We start from the raw sequence: 19,654 nt of genomic DNA on the forward strand, positions 1-19,654 counted from the left end.
CAGCACTTGGGAGGCAGAGGTAGGTAGATCTCTGTGAGTTCGAGGCCAGCCTGGTCTACAGAGTGAGTTCCAGGACAGCCTTCAAAACAATACAGAGAAACCATGTCTCGAAAAAACCAAAAAAAAAGTCTCAGTGCAGATCTGCTGATGTTTCAACTCAGTAGATCCAGATGAGGCCTGAGAATCTGCATTTTTCTTCAGCATCCCAGCAGCTGTTTGATATAGGCAGCAGTGGGAACTTCAGAACTCATCCCCTCATTTAAAACTTCATACCACTCCTTGGAGAAAATTCTCATCTTACATCAACTTTATAGGGAGATAAGGAAAGCCCAGAGAGGTGGACCCATTTTCCTAAGGTCACACGGCCAGAGGCCCGCTCACTGGGTCTGAGTGTTCAGCACATGGTCTCAGCTGTCTGCTCTGATGTCTGCCTGCCACCTGGTCTTAAATGAGCCATAGAGCTTGGAACTATGACCCCTGCCAATATCTGAATCAATTCTGAATTCCCTGGAGGGGGCTGACAGGCAGTCCATCCTGATATGCTGAAGGTTGTCCCATGTCACATGAAGAGACACACGGAATGCCCATCTTTTAGCCTGCTGTTCCTTGCATACACATACTGTCAGGCAAGTCAAAACCAGTGTGGTGGAACAGGAATGGTGCCGGATAGCAGGGACCCAGAAACCTGAAGCTAAGCTGTCCCTCTGCTTGGCTTTGATCCAGAGCAAGAGAGCGAGGACCTCCCAGGGTGATCAACATCCCTGTTTGTCCAGGATTGAGGTGTCCTGGGACATGTCACTTTTCACTGTGAAAACTTCACAGTCCCACCAAACTAGAACAGCTGGTCCCCTGGGCATTTCTCCTCTCTTAGCACAAGGCAGTGGGACCTCCTTGACTCTCCTTTAAGTCCTTGTTGGGGTTGGTGTCTAATTCAAAGGTAACTGGAAAACAGCTGTGTCTACATATTTAAATATGGAGTGTGTCCCGACCTCCACAGCACACATGGCACCCAACAGGCTCCTAGGGAGGGAGGAGCTGGGGTGGCCATGGCTCTGACCTCTCTCCCCTCTGGCCACAGAATGAAGAGGGCCACGATGAAGCAGAGGAGTCTGAAGATGACTTTGAGGAGATGAACCTGTCCCTCCTCTCAGCCCGGAGCTTCCCACGCAAGGCCAGCCAGACCAGCATCTTTCTTCAGGAATGGGACATCCCCTTTGAGCAGCTAGAGATTGGCGAGCTCATCGGGAAGGGTCGCTTCGGGCAGGTGTACCACGGACGCTGGCATGGCGAGGTGGCCATCCGGTTGATTGACATCGAGAGGGACAACGAGGACCAGCTCAAGGCTTTTAAGCGGGAAGTGATGGCCTACAGGCAGACCAGACATGAGAATGTGGTGCTCTTCATGGGAGCCTGCATGAGCCCGCCCCACCTGGCCATCATCACCAGGTCAGTCCCGGCTCCCTCTCCCATGGGGGCTTCTCAGGTCTTGGTTCAAGCTAATAGGTCTTCAGGTCTTCCGACCATGGTTCACTCACCATCTTTTAAACTCCCTTTAAGCGTTAGCAGTATTTGGAAAGAACACTGCATTAGGACCCAGAAAAGCCATGCCTGACTGTACTCTGCATGGGTGCGTCTCTGACTCCTGTCTCTCTTTACATAAAACAAGCAGATTGCTTTAGACATAATGGGTCAGCCAGCTTGTGCCACAGGCCCAGTGGGATATGTAAATCAGCCTCGAAGGCTGCACAGGGTCTGTCTTAGCAAGCTGGTTCCACCACTGTCACACAAAAGCAGCCATAGATGATATGTGGATGAGTTTGCATGGCAGGGTTGCAATAAAACTTTATTTATAAACCCAAGTGGCAGGCCAGATCTACCCCATAGTTTTGTCTGAGGTGTGAATGGCTATGATTGTGGTTCTCGGTGTTTTACAGAATGTGCATGTGGCTGTTGCTGCCATTGTTCTGAGTGTCCAGCATTCATGGACTGCACGGGTCTGGGGGTAGGGGGAGGGCAGTTAATAAAGGTCAACCTTAAAAAATGTCAGATGACATTGATATAAGACCTTGGCCTTCACACACATGTAAGCTCATGTACGTGAGCACCCATAAGCACATGAACTCATATACATGCAAAAAAACAAAACAAAAAACTGGGGAGATGGGCCAGTCACTACCTGAGTCTGGTCCCATGATATAGATAAGAAATATCTAGGTGTGTTGATGCCTGTTTATAATCCAAATGTGGGGACAGCAAGGGACAGGAGGATTCCTGGGGCTGGCTGGTGAGTCGGCCTAGCCTACTCAGAGAGTCTCAAGTCCCAGTGAGAGACCATGTGTCAAAAAAACAAGACAGGCAGCCTGAGAAGTGACAGCCAAGGTTGCCCTCTGACCTACATGCATACATGCACATGCATACATGCACGCACAAACACACAAATGTAGACACACATCCCAGAAAATGGCAGGTGGTGGTGAATTGCTGGGAAAGCAAAGTAGCATGGGGTGAGGCTGAAAGGCTGTGAACCGTTCATCGACTTGTTTCAAATCCTCCATTATTGTATTAGTTGGAACTGGCTACAGCTTTGGAATTCTGGGTGTGGCCTAGGATGCCAAATGGAGTCATCTGCTTCTAGGACACAATTCAAGCAGTAGAATCTCACTATGAGTTAGTCCTGCATCGTGGACAGTATTGGAGAAGGCCACAGGTTCAGAAGAGGTGGTGTATTTGCAGTCTGTGCCCTTGAGTTTGTTTATTTGCCCCGGGGTGGCAGGAAAATTATCAAGTCATCGTGGGATGTGCAAATGATGGGACAGCGGGGGCTTGTGTATCAAATGACAAGTGCCTGAAAACGTGGGGATGGCGGTAGAGGTCTTTGCCTCTCCTCAAACTAGTGTGCAAGCAGGGGCTGTCATGCCTACCCATGATAGAAGTGGCTCTCAAGTCATCAAGTCAGGGAGCAGGCTACAGACGCTTGATAGAGTAAAGGACTAACTCCTCTGTAGCTCAGTGACTTCCCTCTGTCCTGGGTTGAGTCCTGTTCTGTGGCACGACTCCACCGGGTGGCTGTGGTCTGCTGGCAGCATTGAGGATCTGGTCACTTGTAGATGCCTATCTTTACCCGTCTGCTAGTCAGTAGGTATCCTAGCAGCGGGGGGGGGGTCTCAGTTCAAAACAGTTCAACTTCAAAACGTTTGCCCTTGGAGTGGCCGACTTCAGGGAGAGGATGATAGATGGCCGTTTTTTACAGCCCTCTTCCGAGACCCTCTCTGCACACTGTGCTTCTCTCTCATCAGGAAGCAGCTTCTCTCTCCAGGAAGTTAGGAGCCTCTCACTTGAGATATACAAGTCTAGTGACCCATGGATCTCAGGGACCCATTCCTTCTGTCCTCCCCTTCCCCTTTCCCAAAGAGTGGCTCATTGCACATGTATGGACCCCATGAGCAGATTCAGAAAATGAGTAACCATTGTGAAAATGTACTGCTCATCCCTCAAGCCCAGCTGCGCTGCAGCCCCTCTATTCTGTGACAGAACTCTGGGCCCCCACCCCATGTGCCATAACAACCCACAGATTTCACAAAGCACCCAGTCTTTGCCTGGCACCGCGATTAAAAAAAAATATCCCTGGCGGCTTAGAGACGTATAATTGGTCTCTGAAGTGTCTAGTGTTTTGTGTTAGGACACCAGATGAGTTCTGAAGAAGGCAGCATTTATCCCCTGATAATTGCGTTTTTACATATCTATCATGGGGAAAGCTTGGTGTGTCCCCTATTTAGCTCCATCTACTTGTTGGTCCTTCAGAGTACCCATCTGAACGTTCTATTTGCAACCAGATACCTGAGTAATTTGATTAATCACTTGCATTCGTATGACTGGCTGTTTATGCTTGATTTTTGGATGCTAGCCAACTGACTAGAACAATTTGGGGGACCTCGGTTTTATTTTTACAGGGAGCATATGACCAGATAATTGCCTGGCATATTCTGGATAAATCCACAATGGTGTGTTCTAGCCAATTACCTAGTAATTATCATCAGGGCTAACAAGTATTTTGGAGCTTGGTTTCCTTGTAAAACCATATGCTTGGCTCCCAGGAAATGAAATATTAACTAGCCAGTTATCCAGTCACTATAGCCACAAACAATTCGAATCTGGACGGCTAGATTATTTCATGATTGGGTCATTATGGGATTGCTGCCAAGCAGTCGGCAGCCTGCACAATTGTTCATGTTGAAAACGCCAAATGGCAGCGAAGGGCCAGTATTGAAAGGCTTGATTGACAGTACACACATCCTTCAGCCCAGCTGCAGGGTTCCCCGAGCCTCAGTTTCTACATCTGTGGGCTGAAGCAGGTGTTTGTCCTAACTCTGACAAAATACTTGGGATCTCTGGGAGTGGGCTGTTTGTGATGCCGAACAGCCTTGCAGCAGCAGCTTCCTAAAGTGGTGTGTCTGGGCCTCACACCCCTGCTGAGGAAGCAAGGCCACTCAGGTACAGATCCCTCTAAACTATTCCATTCCTAGCAAGTTACCCTGACTGTGTGGCGTCAGGCAGCACATCCTTGCTCCCTTACGGTTATGAAGGCTTCAGTGGCGCTCACTAAACTGACACGGAGGCACGCTCTGGAAGACCGGATCCAGCTTTTTGCGTTTCCCACCATGGCTTCTAGCTTCTTCTTTCATCTTAAGACCAGCAGTCATGGGGCATCTTGTCTCCATGGTTATGTCAACTGCTTTGGCCAGACCTCCTTTGGCTTCTCATGTGATGGGACAGTCGCATTTAGGGCCCACCCAGATCACATAGTACTTACCTGTAAAGTCCCCTTCTGCCATCTGACGTAGCAGTTGGCATCTCCAGGGACTAGGGCCTAGATCACTCTGGGGGTCATTCTTAGACAAAGTAACATTGAGCTAAGATTGAGGAGACATCATTAGCAGAAAGGCAGAGGGGACATGGCCCAGGTGGGGGTCCAGCAGGTGCAAAGGCTCTGAGACAGGAAGCGGGGAGCGATGAAAAAGGGAGAGAGCCAGGAAAGGGTTAAAAGATGCCAGGCTCTGGACAAGAGCGTGGAGTTGGAGAAACCACAGTGGCTGTGTCACTGCTCTGGGAACCCCTACAGGCCTGGCCACTGTCTCTTCTTGCACTCGGCTGAGTCAGCGTGTCTAAACTCCCCGTTACAGAGCAGTGGCTGTCAGAGAAGAGCAGCTCGGGTACCATATTGGAGGCTGACTTGACATTTCCCACCTTCGTGGGCACCCAGGGAAATGACCCAGGCTTCCTCTGCACTTAGGACACCTTGCAGGGATGGTGGTAAAAGGAAACAAGAAATCTGAGTGCTTTGTGAACATTGGTGGAAGGGCTCGGTGTGTGTGTCCTCAGGAGGAGTTTTTAAAATGTCTCATTTGGTACACATGTCACCAGTCCTGTCCCCAGATTCCAGAGTCTGGAGATGACTTCTCAGTCCTGTGAGGGTGACTTGGAATCAGGGAAATCCCAGGGACCTCATTTGCAGTGTTCTAAATCCAATAAGCAACAGGGGTTCATCCACAGATTATTCATGTCCAACCCCAAATCTCCTGTTTCTTAAGCTTCCAAATCCAATCATACCACATTGCCAGATCTGACAGACAGGCAAACAGGGCCACAGCCTCACATGGGGACAGTTCGCTTGTGCTCAGATGAGATTTCGTCTTGCTTTTTTTCCTCCTGTAGCTTGAGGGCCTTGTGTCTTTCAAGCTTGTTTTCTTTCTTCAGACCAGTTTGATTGTCTTAAATATAACATGCCACAAATGGGGGCCTGAGCCATGAAGATGTTGCACCCCTTACTCCCACCACACACACACACACACACACACACACACACACACACACACACACACACCATCCAATGGCTTTGGCTTGCTTTAGTGCTTAGGAAGGCTGAATAGCTTTTCCTTTTATGAGTCTCAGCTGAAAAGACTTTTTGTCTGCGGCTGCCTTTAATTGTGTGCCATGAAGGACTTTTGTGAAGGAAGGCGCTATAAATGTCTGTCATTATTAGGGCCAGTAGATTAGCATCCTCTTGTGTATGTTTGCTTATGCCTGGCTGTCAACAGTCATGTGATCAGTCGAGGACTCTGCCTGGCTGAGGATCTGGCTTCTTTCTGGTCACTGCTCCCTCACATCTCCAAGATGCTGGATTCATGTGCGTGACAGCTGCCGTCACTTCTGAAACATTTTGTCTTACTGCCTAGGAGATAACTCGTTGGTTGTTGTAAATACAGACCAGATAAAGAACAACTCCACACATAATACACACAGCCAGAGAGAACCACATGTATGATGTATGTGTGTGTGTGGGGGGGACGGTCTTTGCCAAAATAGGTACGAAGTCACACTTTATGTTGGCCAGGATCATGGTAGCTGCTCCAACAGGTAAGACTTAAAATAGGAAATTCTCGAGGGCGAGGTGGCGAAGGGGGCTTACTAGGTAGTGTGAATGCCTGAGTTTGAGCTGCAGGATCCGTGTGAAAGTGCCAGATGTACTGATTATTCCAGCACTGGAGAGGCAGAGATGGGAGGGCCCCTGGGGCTCACTGGCCAAGCAGTCTAAACTAAGTTGTAAGCTTCAGGCCAGTGAAAGATCCAGCCTACTAAGAATGTAGAACACCTTCCTGAAGTTGATTTCTGCCCCCCCACCACCCCAGAGGCATGCATGCACACAGAAGAAAAAACCCATAGCAAAACAGAAAAATGAAGTGGCTCGATGTGAGTTTCTTCTTAACAGCATATAAGAGTACCAAGAATACCGCCTGGGAGTTTGGGATCTAAAAGTGATCCAGATGGCTTTTGTCTGTGTGTGGAGGGATGGAGCATACCATCTTCCACTCTTGGTCCATCATACCCTAGGGTCAGAGGTCTCTTCATCTAGCGGAGGGAAGAGGGAAAAAATCACAATGGGTCACATTAGGGGCTTCCATAGGCCTACAAGCACCCCATGTCCCTCTGTACTTATGCCGTTGGCTCATCCTGAAGCACTTAGCCTTATCCAGTGGCAAGAGAGGCTCAGCAATAGCTGTGTTCCCAGAGGGGAGATAATGGAGGTCGCTGGGAGTGAGCCTGTGAAGGTTATCACTACCTGGTTCCTAGTTTAGCTCTCCTTCATTCCTAGACTGTCACTCCATGGTCAGCCCTCCAGTCCTAGCATAAACACTGCTACCTCTCTTCCTTTCTAGAAAGTTCTGTTGACAAGTACCCTGGTTGGCATCTTGTGGTTTATAATGAACAACGAATGCACTCAAGGCACACTTTTCTTTGATCTGTTCCATATACATATCTTTCCTCCCTTCCCTCTTGTAGTAGTTTCTTCATTTATAAAATGGCTGTGGCATTCATATCTCTTGGAAGATAGGGATAGTAATTAGAAATCCCTGGGCCAAGCAGATGGCTCAGTGTGTAAAGGTGCCTGCCACCAAGCTTGACAACCTAAGCTTTATCCCTGCAGCCCACATGGTAGAAGAACCAACTCCTGCAAGTTGTCCTGTGAGCCCCACATACACATCACCCCAGCTTGCAGGAGGCTGAGGCAGGAGGACCGTAAGATCAAAGTCTGCTTGGCCTCAGAGCAAGGTCAAGGGCAATCTAGATAACCCAGTAAAGCCTTCTTGCAAATTAAAAATACAAACTAGACAATGAAGAGAGTTGGGGCTAAACATGTAACATCCACAAAGTTTCAGTTCCTAGTACCAACTACAAGAAAGAAGGAAAGAGAGGGTGGAAAGGGGGGAAGAAAGGAAGGAGAAAGAAGAGACATTCCATGCAAAAAGACAGTATGACTTCTGCAGCTAGGGATGTGCTGTATCTTTGGATGAGTCATATTTGTTTATTTATTAAACAGTGTGGAGGGGGAAGCTCCTTGCTTGTTCATTATTTCAGATGGTTTCAGTCCATCATGGAGGGCCGGCTGTGCCCTATGAACAGGGTCAGAAGCCTGAGCTGCGCGAGACTGCCCCCTCAATTGTGGCATCCAAGAAGCAGGGAAAGGTAGCAGGAAGTGAGGCAGGGCCAACCTTTAAAGACCCACTTCTAGTGTTCTGCTTCCTCCAGCCAGGCACCAGCTTTTAGATTCCATAATCTTCCTTTCAAAATGGCAGCACAAGCCGGGAGCTGAGTGGGCCTTCAGACCCTGGGTGTGTGGGGACATTTCAGAGTCAAGTCACACACAGGTGTACCTTGATGACGTAGTCGTGATAAGGATCACAAGGATAGTAGCACTTGGGAGAGGTAGCGTATCTTTTTTGGCACCACAAACATCAAGTACTTGGTGCTTATTGAATGACACATGATGATGGCCAGGGTTTGAGGACTCAGCTTCCTGTCTAACCTTTGCCCCTTGCTGGTCCCTTGGCTGGGTGGCTTCTCACCCCTGAGCTCAGGGCCATCCATGGGGAGGTGTGGAGTGATAGGCTGTATCCACTGGTCTCCAGCTGAGCAGGGAGCTTGGAGCTAGAAATAACCTTGCGTGAGTCATCTGGGTGGCCGTGGCGATTGAAGCCATGGGCTTCAGTAGCTGAGGCCATCGAGGGAGCCGAGAAAGGTCACCTGGGGACAAAGGCTGAAACACCTGCTGCGGACTGATGGAGATGGCTCATCCTGTAGAGGACCCAGGAGACAGCTGTCTGGGGAGTGGGAGCAACCAGAAGCGTGGGTTGTCAGGAAAGTAATCTAAAGTCACGGCCGCCGCGCAGGCTCCCTTCTGCTTTGTCCTTATCTGGACTCTTGTCGCCACAGAGCATAGTTTTGTTGCTTGATTTTGGTTTGCTTACCTTTTGACTTTCTCAACTGCAGCCGCATTCCCCACCGTAGAACGTAGCCGTGAGAGGACCAGGGTCTCAGCTATTTGGTTTGTCTCTGTATCCTCAGTCCCCATTGTGTCCATCATGCCATTTTCAGGTAGTTGTCAGATTAATGAGTAACAATTAAAAAATACGTATGTTCCTAGCTAGTGCCTCTGGGAAAGCGTGATGGGGTGGAACTATTTGATTTGGGTTTCTGAGGGGTGGCAATGTATAGAAAATAGAGTATGGACTCGGGGGTTGGGGTGAAGGATGGAGGAGAAATAATGGTGATAGAAAGAAATATTGACACTGATAATAATTTCACACTGATAGAATGCAGTACAGGGCCAGGTGACTTGAGGACATTTGCCCCAAACATATATTATATGCAGATTTCTGTGCTTGAAGCTGGGACTAGTGACAGGGATGCCTGTGCTCCCTTGGGATTCATAGATGGAATTCACTGGCTGAGCCTCCAGTGTTGTTATGATCTGCGCCATGAGGGACCCAGAGCTGGCCTGTTACTCGACCAAGTAACTGCCAACTGTGTAGTTAAGCAGTGTTATTGGACTGTCAGAGGACATGAGTTCAATCCCTAGCACCCATATAAAAGCCAGCTGTGGTGGCATGTGCCTGTGAACCCAGTGTTGATGAGGCAAACAGGAAGAGTCCCGGGAGTCTAGGAGAGAAATCCAACTTCAGTGTGGCCAGTCAGTGAGCTCCAGGTTCAGAGAGAGACCCTGCCTTATTATAAACAAGCTGGAGAGCAATTGGGGAAAGACATGTGACCTATGGCCCCTGTGCTCTCGCAAACACACACACACACACACACACACACAGAGTAGTGTTATTCCCAATAGAAGGGCTGAAATGAGCAAAGACCCCAGATACTCCAGGAGTCCTGGACTGGAGTGGATGGGGGGCATGGAAGAAGCTGGAGAAATTGGCCATATATCTTAAAGAACCTGGTGAGGGGGGTGGCTAAGGCATTTGAGTTTCTCTTTAAAGATGAAAGGGAAGCCATGTGAGGATATAACCTAAGAGGTGATGCAGTCTAGTTGACTTATTAGAGAGCACGTTCGGGGGCATCCTCATCATCTCATGAGCCCTCCCGGTAGGATATGTGGTGCGTTTCTCTCCTCCCATCATGGTGTGGGCAGTCCTTGTTAGCCCTAATCAGAAATTAGCAGGCATGCTTGCATCTTTGAATTCCCTGGCTTCTGAAAACTGGTTGGCCTGCCTTGGTTTGGGGAAAAGCAGCAGAGATCTGGCATCTTCTGGAATCACAAGTGTTTTCAACAACTTTCACTATTTCCCAGAGTTAAAAATAGCCTGATGCCTTCCCATGTTTTGAAGGCAAGCGTGGGCACCATCAGGCCCTTCGTGTGTGTTCCAGAGAGCTCAGGGATAGTTTCCTTTGCACTGCTGACAGGCAGTAGTTAAACAATGATGGGGGAGTTTGTGGTAGAGGGCTTCGTGGAGAGAGGCAAACCTGGAATTAACGTTCTCCGAGGCTCCTGCCCTTCATCTGTTCCCTTGTCTGCAAATAGGAGTGGAGGTGGGGTGAATGGGACTTACTTTAGCCGAGGAAACAACAGCAGCCAGTATCTGCATGAAGGTTGATCAGATGGCAGGGAATTGGCTTTTAATTATAATTTTTCTCAAGGGCATCAGGCAAGCCCGGAACTTGAGAACTGGAACCTGTTTGATTGGAACCAAAGCCCTAATCAGACTATGTTTCCTCTGCTTTTAGAGCTCATGGGCTCCCAAATTTGATGTCTTCCCAACCCAGTTCCTATTGCCTGGTCCCTGCTCAATTTTTTGCTTTGGTCCCATCTGATTGTGTTTAAGATAATTAAGCCCATATATCAAATAATAAATAGATATTGACTGTTTGTCATGGCGAGTATGAGGATGGATTGACCACTGCGATTCTGTTCCTCTGGATCAATGGGAGCCATGGGGATAGATAAATCCTGATCATGACTGACAAGAAAAAAATCAATAGTCGTATTAATATATGCACCCAGACCATCAGTCTTCCAGTTGGAAGTGGGACCTAGGTTAGGTAGGGGAGTCAGGGATGGAGGGAAGACAGACAGACAGTCAGATCATCTGGCTGGGTATTTTCAGATCTGAAATAGGCACTCAGTGATTATGAGTGTACATAGGAAGGTGAGAAGGGGGGTGTTTTTTCTCCTTTGTGCTGAAACCCTTTCTGCCCGTGGGCAGCATGGTTACTAGTGTTTGGCCCTGTGGTGTGATGGGAAGAGGGGAGAGAAGAGAATGGTGTGGATTATCGGGGACGCCTTGCCCCATAGGTATTAGTGTCCCTCAGTGGCAAAGAGATTGCTAGATGCCCTCAGTGTGGGGTCAGGAGAGTTGGGGTGGAGGTACTGAGTCTGTGTTCCCTCTGAGACTGGCAGGGGACCATGTTGAACTGGCCTGTAAGCTTCTGTCCATAAATGGCTATGAAATAGTGGCATAAAACTAGGAACCACCTATGTTGGAGATATTAGAGCCTGTGAATGTATGTCAGAATGCCTAGGACAGTGGCTCTCAACCTTCCCAATGCTGTGACCTTTATATAGTTGTGGTGACCCCCAGCCATAAAATTATTTTTGTTGCTACTCTATAACAGCAATTTGTCACTGCTGTGAATCAGAATGTAAACATCTATGTTTTCACTGGTCTAAGGCAACCCCTGTAAAATGGTCAGTCAACCCCCAAGGGGGTCGGGACCCAGAAGTTGAGAACCACTGCCCTGGAAGGTTTCCACAAACTGACTGCTGTCTCTGTATCCTTCTCCACCCAGAAGTCCTGGTCCAGCAGGTCAGTGATTGGACCTGGGGATTTGGATTGCTGCATGTGTGACTGAGACTGTCTTGCACCCTCCTGCCTCAAGCCCCTCAGTGCTAGGACGGCAGGTGCATGTGTGGGGATCAGGGGACAACCTACTGGCTAGTCCTCTCCTTCCATCATGTGAGTCCCAGGGATTAAATGTACCTTATTAGGCTTAGCAGCAGGTACCTCTACCCCCTGAACCATTGCACCAGCCCCGCCCCCAGGAGCTGTCTTTTCAACCAGCGTTCAAGGATCCTTTCAAGCGATGAGAATATGGCAGGGTGGAACCTCGCCTTAGAGAAGCAGTAGCCTCTTGAAAAGACCCAGGCACGGGCAGAAGAGACTTTGAAAAGTGCTTCATCATGGGGCCCCAGGGAGCTGGAGGAAGCAGGGGCAGGGTCATCTGGGACCCCGGAACGGTCAGCCATCCGGCAGGGAAGCGGTTCATGGTTCTAGGGCCTGGGATCGGAAGGGCAGACAAGGCACAACTGAAAAAGCATCCTTCGGGTCACTGGCAGGATTAGCATCAGGTTAGTCATTGGTGCCACCGTCTACAAACTTCCTGCCATGTGTGACAGTGTAACATCTGATATGACACAACTCCACCTGTGGCCTCAGATGTAAAAGGTCCATTTCCAGGAGGGGTCATAGGTCACACGGGGGTAGATCTCTTTGCCCTCCCAACCATTGAACACTGAGGCTGTCTCAGTGTAGACAGGGAGTGTCATCAGAGGACGTAGGGCATTCCTAGGAGCAGTTCCTGGTGGGCAAGAATCTGGTGAAGGGTCAGTGAAAATGCGATGACAAGGTGTCCTCTCTGGGAACCGAGCGGTATTGACATTAGAACCAGTCTTTGATGTTCCACTACCATTTTCCTTTCAGAATAAGGGAGGGAAATGATAGCTTGGCTCAGTTCTTTGAGACAGGAAGCAAGGCTTGGATGGAAAATTCATTAAAAAGACCATTTGTTTGTTGAGTGGCCACTAGACACTGGGCGTTGTACTGTGTGGGCTTTGTATCCTTAGGCTCTTACAGTCATTCCAGTGGCCTCAGAGGGGAGAGGTGGCTCATCAAAGGACATTCGATGGAGAAGGCTAAGCCAGAGTGTGTGACCTAGACGCTCTGAGTCCACAGTCTGAGCCTTGACTCTTTGGCTGTCCCACATCCTGAGTCATCTCAAAGACAGAATTCTTTGTTTGCATGTTCTTTTGGAGAGGCTACTCTTCCCAGTCCTCCAAGGCAGGCCTAGTAGCCCCTGTCACCAGCCTCTTTTATAAATCTTGGGTATAGGGTCAAATTCTTGGGAATTTACCCCCATGTGGAAAATTGAGGAGAATTACAAGCTCTTATCCATCCAAGCTGAGCCTCTACGTGTCCTCCAGTGGCTGGCCTTGTGGGCCACCAGGAAACAATTGGTGACCATCCAGTCACCCCACACAGAGAAATGTTTGTGGACAGTTGTTTGTAAGTTTGTCTTTCATTCTGGTATTTATTCAGGGTTCTTGGGTTTCAGTTTTCCTGTCTGTACAAGGGGAGATAATAGTCCCATCCCCATACATTGAGATGAGGATGAAATGGACCATGATGTGTACCCCAGAGCTTAGAACTGACCACACACAAGGCCAGTTTCAGCATCCATTCATTTGAGCCACTTCCACTAATGCTACCTTGGAGGTCGTACAGTGACAGAAATGCACAAGCCTCGTACCGTGCCGTCACAGACTGAATGTTGGAGATGCAGCCAGTTGTACTGGATGAGTGTTCTAGCACCGGTAACGTGCTGTATGACCTTAGATTAGTCACTTGGCCCGGTGTTTTGTTCTGCAGCATGGAGACAATGGCATGTGTCTCCCTGAGTGGACAAGAGGAATAAGAAAAATGACAAAGCTGGAAACTCTTGAAAAGTGATAAGGACTGTGGAAACACAGAGTTAAACACCACACACACACACACACACACACACACACACACACACACACACACACGTGCGTGCATGCATGCACACACATATGTATCAGCATATATTGATTATACATAACAATGGATTTCATGATGACATTCGTATACATACATGTAATGAATTATTGCATTCACCTCCTTCATTCTCTCTGCTTCCTCATCCTAATGCATCCATTTTTACACAGCATGGTACTGATATTGTTAGGAAGCAGTGGCCATGGTACCCACCACTTCTTCAGTTCAAACCCTTCCATGGTCTCCCTGGAAGTGTCTGCCTTTGCTCTGAGGATGAGTGGCGAGCAGTAGTGGCCCCTCCCCAACCCTCCCGTCAGTTCCCCTCTTTGACGACAGTAGACAGACTCAGGGCTGAGAAGTCGCTCCCACTTTTAATCAAAAGGTTTGTTTCTGAGTTCTCTTCAAACGAGGATTCCGTTTCTTCTAGGTGTTCAAAAGCCTCAGAGAAATGCCGTAGAGGGCCGGGATCAGAATGCTTCAAAAGCAGAGGTGCATCCCAGAGCCTCCTCGGTCCATCCCCAGCTGTGCCCATCCCTCCAAGGCAGTTATTAGCTCAGCCCTTGGGGACTCACAGCCCCAGATCAAGGGCTCTCAGTGGACTTGTTTGGAAGTGTTTGTAGACTATTGAGGACTGTCATCTACTCTTGATCACCGGGGTCTGATTCCTCTTCAAGCGACCCAGGCTGCCTCTGACAGCTCTCAGAACTGCAGGTAGCATGCTGCGGCTCGGAGAGATGCCATTCTGTCTTGTCAAGAAGCACAGCTCCTGGGTCCTCAGGCCTCACGGTGCTGCCACCTGCACGGGAACTCTGTTCTCTTGTACCATCCTCCTCCGCTTTGAGCCATGGAACTGGTGCATCCTTGACATCCCACTACAGGAGGGAGGTGACCATGCAGCAGTGTACATGGAGTTGGGCTTCCCATCCGAGGTTGAAGCCAAGCACAAGGATGTGGGAAGAGGAGGGGCCAAGGGACCAAGGTCTCCCCTTCTCTATCTATTCTAACCCTTAGGTTTTGTTTTGTTTTATGAAATGACTGTCAGTACCGACTTTGTCCCTAGCTGAGTCATTCACTTCCTAGTCTGCATTGTTTGACCCAAGCTGGGCCATTGGAAATGAATAATTATTCACCCATCCACCTGCTGTCCTCCCCATCCTCCTGTATCTTCATCCTCATTTGCCCACCTACCTATCTACTCATTCATCCACTAATCCTCCCATACCTCCATTCAACCTCTATCCCATCTGTTCCTGTGTCCATTTTGCTTATCCACCCACCTTGTGTATATTGATCCATCCGTTTCTTCTATCCATACAACTATCTATCTAGTATCCATCCACCTTCTCCATCCCCACTAATGTAGCAATACTCCTCTTACTCCTCTTTCTGCATCTGCTTGACTACCTATCCTCCCATCCACCTATTTGTTCAATATCTATTCACCTACCTCTCCATCTACCTGAATGCAGACACCATTAACCTAACCACCTATCTATATACCTGTCCATCCTTGTACCCATCCACTCATCTAATATCTACCCACCTATCTGTCCATCTACATGAATGCAGACACCATTAATCTATCCATTTGTCCATACACCTGCCCACCCATCAACTCAATATCTGCCCACCTCTCTCTCAACAACCATTAATCCATCAATCTATCTACCTAGCCATCAATCCATCCATCTACCTTACCACTAATCTAGTCTAGCCATCAAGTAGTAGCCACTGGGTTTCTTTAACCTATCAGGTACAACATGGTATCATGAAGGAAAAAAATGGGGTATTTTTTTTCCTGGGCCAATATGCAAGCAGACATTATCTAACACTTTAAGTCAATGCCCCGAGACCAAAACCCATGGCTGGCCAGGCAGAGCTTGAGGTGGTGGTTGGCATCAAGCTGTCTCACTGGTTTAGAGATAACAGTTCAGAAACTGGAGGAAACATCCATCCATGGGAATTCATCTCACTGCACAGCCATGGATGTACATCCTGGGTCCGTTCCAGATAGGAAGCCAGAGGCCCCTGTCAAGAAAATACAGGTAGTTGGGGCTCTAAGAATCATCCCCATGTTTTCTTCTCCTTGGTTTAAATTTAGTGGACATTTTCACTGATGAGCAAGGTGGGGGATCCCTACCAGGCCACCAAGGGGAGGAGAGGCATTGTCTTAGCTTGATGCTTTGGAGTGGGTAGATATGCAGAGGGCAGTGTTGGATGGTGGTGGAAGTAGGGTAAATAAGTAGTCTTTGATGGTAGGAGTAGGGGACAAAGGAACTAATTCCTTAGGTCCTAAGACTTCTTGGTGCTGTTTCTGAGGGTGGTGGAGAGCTGGGGTGGGGCTGCAGACTGGAATCAAGGCTGCTTATTGCTGACTTCACACCCCATTAACTCCCAACTCATAATAATTTCTCAGCAGCAGCTTGCAGTTTACTCGCTCGTTATTTATAGAGAATGTGTTTGCTAAGCAAATCAGTAGTTCAAACAGGATCGCAGTAGGGGGAGCTTGAACCCACTCAAGAGACCCAGCTTGAGGGGACAGTCTCAGCAAAGCTGGTTGTCTGCAGGCAGAAGGGAATGCTGAGAGCAGATGGACAGCCAGCCCTCGGGCCCCTGCCTTACAATTCCAGACATCTGCATTTGAGCTCCAAGTGGCCCCTCTAAGGAACATACCTCTTACCCTCTCTCCTGCTCCTTTTTGTCTGAACTTGACCCACCTGTCAATCTGGGTCTATGTTGACTTTCTCATATCATGGTTAAAAATTTTTTTTGTTTAACCTGGCAAGCGTTTACTTAGTGACCAAGTATAAAAGTCAGGTCCCTCAAAGCCCTTCTCTAATGGGAGACAGATGGCTGTGGGATTTGGGCCTGTAGTCAAGAACTCTGGTTCCTTTGAGCGAGGCCTCTTGGACTTAAGCTTGCACTTGGAAGCCTGGCTCCCTCCTGGTGTTGGGCATATGTCCTACTTTCAAACACCCCAACAAAAACCAACATGGGGAGGAAGCAGTTGATTGGTTGAAACAAGAATTGATTTGGTTTCAAGTCTAGGTCATAGCCTATCTTTGCAGGGAAGTCAGAATAAGAACTCAAGCAACTGTCTCATCACATCCACAGCCAAGAGCAGAGAGAATAAAGACATCCTTGCTTTCGCTCAGCCCACTTTTTCTACTCTTATACAGTTCTGGGTCCCCTGACTAGGGAATGATGCCACTCACAGTGGGCTGGGCCCTCCCATATCAATTAACAATCAAGACAATACCCACAGTCACACCCACAGGCTGATCTGATCTAGATAACCGCCCCTCCATTTGGGACTTTCTCTTGTGTCAAGTTGTCTTTGGGCTATCCCTTGGAGCTCTGTGATGCTCACCCTCTTCATCTGGTTTCCTGGGGTGTAATCCAAGGGACAGTGATTTCCCACATGGCAGAAGTGGCTGTGTAGGAGCTGTTCTCACAGAATACTGGGAGATCAGGAACAGATCTGCTGTCTTGTATCTGAGTACTCCTATAACCCAGGCTCAGTTTCGTGGGAATGACTTGGGGTTGTATTCAGTATCTCTCCAGAGTTAGCGGGACTGTCCTTCCTGTTTGAAGGTGACTTCCTGAAACAGCTAGGAAGGAAGACTAGAGCTTTAACTACTGCAAGGGTACTGGGGAGCAGGGGATACCCGGTGGTCCCACCCTGCCCTATCAGGCACCTACTGCAAACCTTCCTTCCACTTCCCTCTTCTCAAGGAACCTGGGATTTGTCTGAATAGGCTCAAGAAGTCACAGCCTTCCTTAGAGCCTCAGTTTCCTCCCAATCAAATAGGGACAATGAGAATCCATTCCCAAAGGACCAGATGGAGGATGGAAACAGAGGATGTCTCTAGATGACCTAGAACCACACATGTGAGGCAAGATCAGTGGGAGCTGTGGTTCTCTTGGAGCTTTGGGTTTTTTTTCCTGAAGGCTTGCCTTCAACCAACCCCAGCCTTCCCTCCTTTGCTTAGATGTGTGTCGCTGTACAAGTTACCAAAAGACTTACCCTCTCTGTGCCCTGATGCTGTTCATTTATCAAACAAGGAAAACACAGTACCCCCCTCACTGAGCTGTCATTCATGATTAATTAAGTGCTTTTGGGAATACCAAGCACATCTAAAGATTAGTGGCTATTGTTGTTAACATTGTGGGTAGAGTCCTTCTTCATTTATCTCTTGATTTTTCTCCTTGTATTGAAATCTGAGCTCTACAGGGTGAGGTTATGACTATGCACCTCTCTGGGTTTTGGTCTCAAAAACAGAGCCTGGCTTTGTAGGAGATGCTTAATGCATATTTGCTAAACAGATGGATGGATACCTGGGCTGATGGGCAAACAGATGGATGGATGAATGGATGGATGGATGGATAAATGGATGACTAGATTGATGTATATATGGATTAATTAATTAAATGAAGAGTATTGCCTTTCAGGTAGCACATACATCTCCTAAACATTCTAGAGTTTGACTGCTTCTCCAAAACACCCATTGCTGAACCTCTGTTGTGACATGTGAATTGAATCCCTCCACACCTGTCTGTCCAACAGAAGTCAAAGTGGCCTTGCTCCCTCCCTCGGAAGGATCTATAGTTCCCTAATTTGGTGTTCTCATTTCACTCTGACCTGAAGCCAGGCATCCATTATCCTCTGGTTTGGGATACTGCCCTGAGAGCTTGCAGCCTCTGCTAGGGCAACAGATTTTCTGAACCGCTGAGCCATCTCTCCAGCTCTGTTTGGCTTCTTTTCAATGACTTTAATCATTGAGGTTTTGGTTTGGTTTGGTTTCATACCTCTCTGGTGACCATCCAGAAAGCAATATACTTCTTGGTGCATTTTAGAGCAGTCAGAGCAACAGGCAGGGGTCAGGTCCCTGTGGCAATGATGACATCATTCTGCTATGGAAAACCCTAGAAGGATGACAGCAATGTAACCCCTTTCGTGGGTCATGAAAGTTATTCCTGCTGCAATATAGAGAGCAGACTGGGGGAGAAGAGAGGGAAAGGTGAGACACCTAGCCAGTGACCATCAGACTCTAGTTTCCAAAACAGCCCTTAGGGGCTTGAGAGGTGGCTCAGTTGGTGAAGTAATACCCTCCCAAGCATGAAAACCTGAATTTGAGTCTTAGAACCGATGTAAAAATGCAGGCACTGTGGCACATGCATGCCTATAATCCCAACGTTGATGGGATGGGAGGCAGAATCAAGTGGATCCCTAGATGCTCCCGAGCCAACTAGCCTAGCCTACTCAGCATGGTTCCAAACCAATGGAAGGACAAGAGGGAATACAAGCGTCTTAAGTTATTGTCGTTACAGTCATCCATATTGGCATGAGATGCACCCAAGATTCAGGGGATGCATTGAACCTCAGGTGGCACCGAGAGCTGCCATTCAATGCTTTGTCTGTCTTACCACAGACCTTACTGTGCATATTGTCTCTGCAGTTTGAGATATGACATCAAAAATGACATAGAGGCTGGGGAGATGGTTCAGCAGGTAAAGTTGATTGCCATGCAAGCCTGGTGATCCAAGTTCAATTCCCAGAACCCACATGGTAGAAGCAGAGAACCAATATTGTGAAGTTGCCCTCTGACCTCTGCACACAAGCCATGGGACACACTCCCAATAACAGTAAATGCACTTTTAAAACCTAATACCAATTCCTGTTCATTCTTCACAATGTCACAGATAGATTTATTCTTACCATACATCTTAGTAACCTTCATGCAAGATATTGAATCCAATAATCTCACCTTTTGACTTAAAGGAAGTTCTTTGTGGCTCCTATCATTTCCAAGTTGCACCATTTTTATACTTTGGGTCCTTTGTAAAATAAAACAAGAGTCACTGGGTCACCATGTCTGAGTTACCACAGTCATTGATCTGGTCACCAGGTGACTCTTAGGTGAGTACCAGGCAGGTAGCATATATAGCGTGGATACATACATTGGTCAAAGCAATTATTCATGCCTTAATCACCCTGTGCCAGAGTGATGTAACCTGTG

At 48.1% G+C, this 19,654-nt stretch overlaps 1 protein-coding gene across 2 annotated transcripts in view; it reads left to right on the plus strand.

Moving 5' to 3' along the window:
* The window catches only part of Ksr2 (kinase suppressor of ras 2), a 352,893-nt gene that overhangs the window by 285,712 nt on the left and 47,527 nt on the right, over positions 1–19,654 (plus strand). For both annotated transcript variants that reach the window (XM_013119781.3, XM_013119782.3), the window contains exon 14: positions 1,079–1,446. In XM_013119781.3, the coding sequence (XP_012975235.1) occupies positions 1,079–1,446 (368 nt within the window). The remainder of the gene's footprint in view (positions 1–1,078; positions 1,447–19,654) is intronic.

The sequence above is a fragment of the Mesocricetus auratus genome, unplaced genomic scaffold (genome assembly GCF_017639785.1).
Source record: "Mesocricetus auratus isolate SY011 unplaced genomic scaffold, BCM_Maur_2.0 Super-Scaffold_100025, whole genome shotgun sequence".
Lineage (NCBI taxonomy): Eukaryota > Metazoa > Chordata > Mammalia > Rodentia > Cricetidae > Mesocricetus > Mesocricetus auratus.